At 33.9% G+C, this 4,822-nt stretch overlaps 1 protein-coding gene across 2 annotated transcripts; it reads right to left on the bottom strand.

The window, feature by feature from the left end:
• Nucleotides 1-934: 934 nt before the first annotated feature.
• On the bottom strand, nucleotides 935-4,110 carry LOC105118948 (rhodanese-like domain-containing protein 4A, chloroplastic). Of its 2 annotated transcripts, XM_011017008.1 has the most exons (5): nucleotides 3,439-4,110; nucleotides 3,090-3,192; nucleotides 1,983-2,225; nucleotides 1,120-1,160; nucleotides 935-1,057 (listed from the first exon to the last, which is right to left on the bottom strand). In XM_011017008.1, the coding sequence occupies exons 1-5, from the start codon at nucleotides 4,062-4,064 to the stop codon at nucleotides 1,051-1,053; spliced, it is 1,020 nt and encodes a 339-aa protein (XP_011015310.1). In that variant the 5' UTR covers nucleotides 4,065-4,110; the 3' UTR covers nucleotides 935-1,050. The 2 variants fall into 2 exon arrangements, with proteins under 2 accessions (XP_011015310.1, XP_011015311.1); XM_011017009.1 differs by lacking the exon at nucleotides 1,120-1,160 and having other exon boundaries at nucleotides 979-1,098.
• Nucleotides 4,111-4,822: the final 712 nt, after the last annotated feature.

Here is a 4,822-nt window from a genome sequence, read left to right as displayed (position 1 = left end):
TTTAATATAACAATGCATAGTATACCATGTCTATGACTATAGTAAAAAATCTAACATACATACATACATACATACATACATATATATATATATATATATATATATATATATAAAGACCCGAGGGTTTTATGTTTTTTTATATATAGTTTGGCCTATCACATCAATTTTATGAGAAAGAACTTTGGAAATTAATTAATGTTTTACGGGAAAATAGAATCTAATTGATTGATTTTTATTAAAAAAAAGAAAGAAATTATTTAATTTTTTATTTTTTCACATTTTTGTGTCTTGTTTTTTTCCAATAAAAAATTATGGATAAAGAAAGCATAGATAAAATGAACATTATAATTTACAATTAAAAAGTATATATGGAATAATAAAAAATTCATGGCCACCAACAATGATGATGTTAGTGATTGATTGGTGATGGTGATAGAAGTTTTTGATACACAATAAATAAAAATAATATATTATTTTTTTAAGAAAACATTTTCCTTCTTTATTTTTATTCTCATCTCTCCATCTAAATGGAATTAACGTTTAATTTTCGATCACATTCTCACTCTTCATTTTCATTTCTATTTCATTCATTTCAAGAAATAACTATAAAATGAAAATGAAAATAAAATTTGCATTCGTATCTCCACCATCCCTCCTTTTACTACCAAACATCACATAAATATGTTGGTGAAGGATAAATGACAAAAAACCTACACTGAACTTTGGGTTAAATTGAATTTAATATCTACATTTTATATTTTTTAATTTAAATCCATAAACTACTCTTTTACCATGATAGGAAGGAGGGTGGTGGCCACGGAGACAGCTGCACCAACAAGGGTGGTGAAGCGATCCTAGCACATATCGAAGTTGTGATCCCTTAGCTTTTATCGGAGGTTGGCTGCCATACTCATTCGAGGACTAACTCAAAAAAACAAAAAAATGCATTGGTAACAATACCAGAAACAAAGAGCTGCCCTCATAGATCTAAAATCAGTTCCAGCCTAAAAGGAGGATGCAGTTCAAAGCAACGAACTTGCTGCATCAATCTCATGACTTTGACAGCATTGGGGAAGATGGAGGTTTCAAATCTGGGTACTGCTGCATCAATCTCATGACTTTGACGGCGTTGGGGAAGATGGAGGTTTCAAATCTGGGTACTGCATAAAAAAATTAAAAAGAAACATTAGTGATCACTAGAAAGAGTGGCACATCTATACACTTTGCAGTCGTCATAAACATGCTGCTGGATGGTCTCTGTGGCTCATCATGCTTTCTAAACGCAAAAGCAGTTGCCTGATGGTTATATTGCTTCTTGGCAACATTTGCAGGCATTCTCCACCTGTTTCTTTCGCCCTTTTTGAAAGGATAATTGACAACTGTGTCACTGTGGATACGGGCACCACATCAGAATTCATGAGATTTAAATACACTTTACGAGGTTCAAAATGTGATCAAACTGGATTGGGACGTGGGTTGCTGACTTGCTGTTTTACTAGTATACTACATTTGCCTTAAGTGTTACTCATTTAGAACCATAAAAAAGAACACCCTATTCAGACATTTGAATTCCCTGCTATTTTGTAACATCATATTTGTATTAGGCCTGTTTGGATATCGGAACTAGTGTGAAAATTGGCAACAGGAATATCAGATGCTTCCTCCTTTACTTTTTTATTTTATTTTATTTTCAAGGCCAAATTCTGATAAAATTTTGTTATTTTTCTCCAATTCTCACTCCAACTACAGTCATACCATGTAATGTATCAAGTCAGTACTCCAGCTAGAACATCACCATTTATGCTTACAAACCACTGGCTCCAAAACATGGTTGACGGATGCTAATTTTTCACTTTAAACAGGGCTGTGATGCTCATCTCATGTTCTTATGCAGTCATACATCAGGGTTAGATAACCTGAAATCAATTTCCATGTGTGTTTGCACGTGTGTGCGTGTGGGAGAGGGAGGGAGGGTGTCTTACATTAGGGTAAGGAGATCTGAAATCGATTTCCACATGAGTGGATGTCATGGGCTTATTTACATGCCCGTTGTCCACACTTTGGCTTGCTTCCAGAGGGAAACTAATAGAAGAGGGTATCCCATCCTCACCATCATTTTTATGAGCAACTCCTCCATTCACTCCAAGTTGTGAAACTTTAGCCTTCTTTTTCTTTTTCTTAGGCTTCATATGCACAGAAGGTGGCAAAAGGGTTTCCTGTATTTCCTATATAAACCAACACAAATCTATGAATAGAAGAACAAGCAATTTCCAAAGGCAGATTTCTTCATCCTTCTCTTCATCTTCTTCCACATAAATAAGGACTACTAAAGAAATAGATGCGCAGAACAAACATTCGGACGTACTCATGCAAAGAAAAGGAAGGCCTTAATACACACACCATATGCCTTTGTGCACTAAATTAAATGAGAAATCCTTAAGGCTTCACTCTTAGGGAAACAATAAACTGGAAGCAAGTATCAGGTTTGCCAGAAAAATTTCATCAAAGGACAGGTTTGTCAAACCTATATACCAAGTGATAAAATTGCTCTGTGTCAAGTGTCAACCCTCTTTTGTTCACCACACAGAGGCAACCTTTTATGTGGTTCTCTAGATTTCCAAGTAGGATTCCAACAATAATATGTAAAATTCAAAAAACCTAATTGCTGTCCGGACAATAAATCTTCAGCAAAATAACAATTGTTTCCTTTTCATGCTCACAGACTACTATTATGAATTGGCTGGAAATTGATGCAATAAACTCAATAAGCAAAAAACTCTTGTATCTTAGGTATTTTCCAAGTGCTGTCTCGAAGAGCTGAAAGCTTGTAAATGCCATGCAGATGCATGTAATCCAAGCCAGTCTCTCCAATTGTAGGGAGATAAAGATACAGTAACCCCAATGTTAATCCTAGGTAATGAATGTTTCATAGGCTACAAGAAATCTATAATTACGGGTTAAAAGATAACAAATATAAAATTATACATATATAAATAAAAACAGAGCTCTAAGTGCAGAAAATATGATGTAAGCATTCAAAGCTAAAATATAAGAAAATATTAGAGGAAAAAATAACAAAAGAACCATACCAACCAGCCCTTTTTGCCCCTGACACCGCCCCTGATAGCATAAGCCTCTTTGAATCCGTTCTTGAACAGCAACTCAGCCACTCTCATTGAATCACCATCAAAACTACCTTCCACGCAAGAAGCGGAAACAAATGACACATTAAAGACATGCTTTATGCAAAAGTAAAAAGAGACTAAATTAGAAACTCCAGTGCTTAACTCTATATTTCAGTCGACATTCAGAAGAGTAGAATAATAAAGACGCAAAGCAGAATTTAATGCTGCACCCATCTTGCCATTGTATCTACATAAAGCAGCAATATTCAAGTTCAAGTTAAAGAACTACTATAGCATTGATTATAGCACTTACTTGTCCAAAATACACAAGATGGTATTTGCTGGGTCTTGAAAATTCTTCAAAACATTCTTCACAAAGCCGCCTTCATCTCCCTCAGAGAACTCAACCTGAACCACACTCTTATTGAACATCTTCAAATTGGGAGACCCCAGCGCAACCACGCTCCTCCTGTCCCGAATATCCAAAAGCTGAGCATCCGGGTTATCCCGTAGTTTCCTAAATGCATCAATGGCAGAGACAAACTTGTACTTTCTCAAGTACTCTTTAGTAAGAGGTATAACAACAAGCCAAATGAATGTACAGCCAGCAACAAAAAATGGGTTTTTGTTGAAGAAGTCATCAATGGAGACCAAGATTGATTCCAAGTTTATTTTGTCTGAGACTTGCTCAGTTTGGGAGGTGAGAGCTTCAGAAGCTAGGCAAGGAAGAGAAGTGAAGAGCTGAATGGTAGTGAAAGAGAAAGTGGTCTTATTTGACACAAGTGAGAGAGGATTTTGAAGAGAAGGTTCTTTAGCAAAAGTGAATTTGCTTAGATGAGAATTGGATTTGGAGGTGGTAGCAGGTTTTAGGGTTTTAGGGTTGTTTTGGATGGGTGGAGAAGAAGATAGTAAAATGGAAAGAGACTCCATGATCGCCATGAGAGGACAGAGGAAGAGAGATGAGATAAGGGAGCTTGCCAATGGATTGGGCCAATAAGGATAAAGGACCGGTGCGACGACTTGAGATTCTAAAATGGGCTGTGGTTGATGGGCTGGACTTGGCAATGAACAAATCGACACCACAAACCATGTTCTTAAATCTTGATTGGGTTGTTACAGTGTCACTTCGTATGGAGATTTTAGAGTTTGTTCGGGAAATAGGTGTAAAATGTGTTTTTTTTTCTAATTTTAAAATTATTTTTTTAATTTTTTCAAATTATTTTGATACCCTAATATTAAAAATATTTTTTAAAAAATAAAAAATATTATTTTAATATATTTCCAAATAAAAAACATTTTAAACCATAATTCTTACCACAATACTAAACACAACACAAATTACCTTAATCATGTGGTTAACTTGTTTATCCATAATTGATTTTGGTCAAAAAAAATTTAAAAAAATTAACTTTGATCCAATTAAATTCTACTAAAAAGTGTTTTTATAGTATTTTTATTTTTAAAAAATTATTTAACATCACAGTATAAAAACCAATACAAAATTATTAAAAAATTAATAATTTAAAACAAAAAATAAAATAAATATCTTTAAAATCACTATTTAAACAAAAAAAAAAAAAAACAAACACACTCTTCACTCTTAGCAGCAACCTGAACTACTTATTTAAAACAAAAAATAAAATAAATATCTTTAAAATCACTATTTAAACAAAAAAAAAAAAAAAAAAAACCACCCT

Source organism: Populus euphratica, unplaced genomic scaffold (assembly GCF_000495115.2).
Source record: "Populus euphratica unplaced genomic scaffold, PopEup_1.0 scaffold2372.1, whole genome shotgun sequence".
Classification (NCBI taxonomy): Eukaryota; Viridiplantae; Streptophyta; class Magnoliopsida; order Malpighiales; family Salicaceae; genus Populus; species Populus euphratica.
This window is presented reverse-complemented; position numbering and strand designations above follow the sequence as displayed.

Bases quoted from the DNA above. Each gene is read 5' to 3' on its own strand.
- LOC105118948 (XM_011017008.1), bottom strand. From the start codon at position 4,064: ATGGCGATCATGGAGTCTCTTTCCATTTTACTATCTTCTTCTCCACCC. The intron at 3,193-3,438 runs GTAAGTGCTATA...CGTGGAAGGTAG, and splicing joins ATCTTGTGTATTTTGGACAA to TTTTGATGGTGATTCAATGA. The intron at 2,226-3,089 runs GTATGGTTCTTT...TGGTTTATATAG, and splicing joins GGGGCAAAAAGGGCTGGTTG to GAAATACAGGAAACCCTTTT.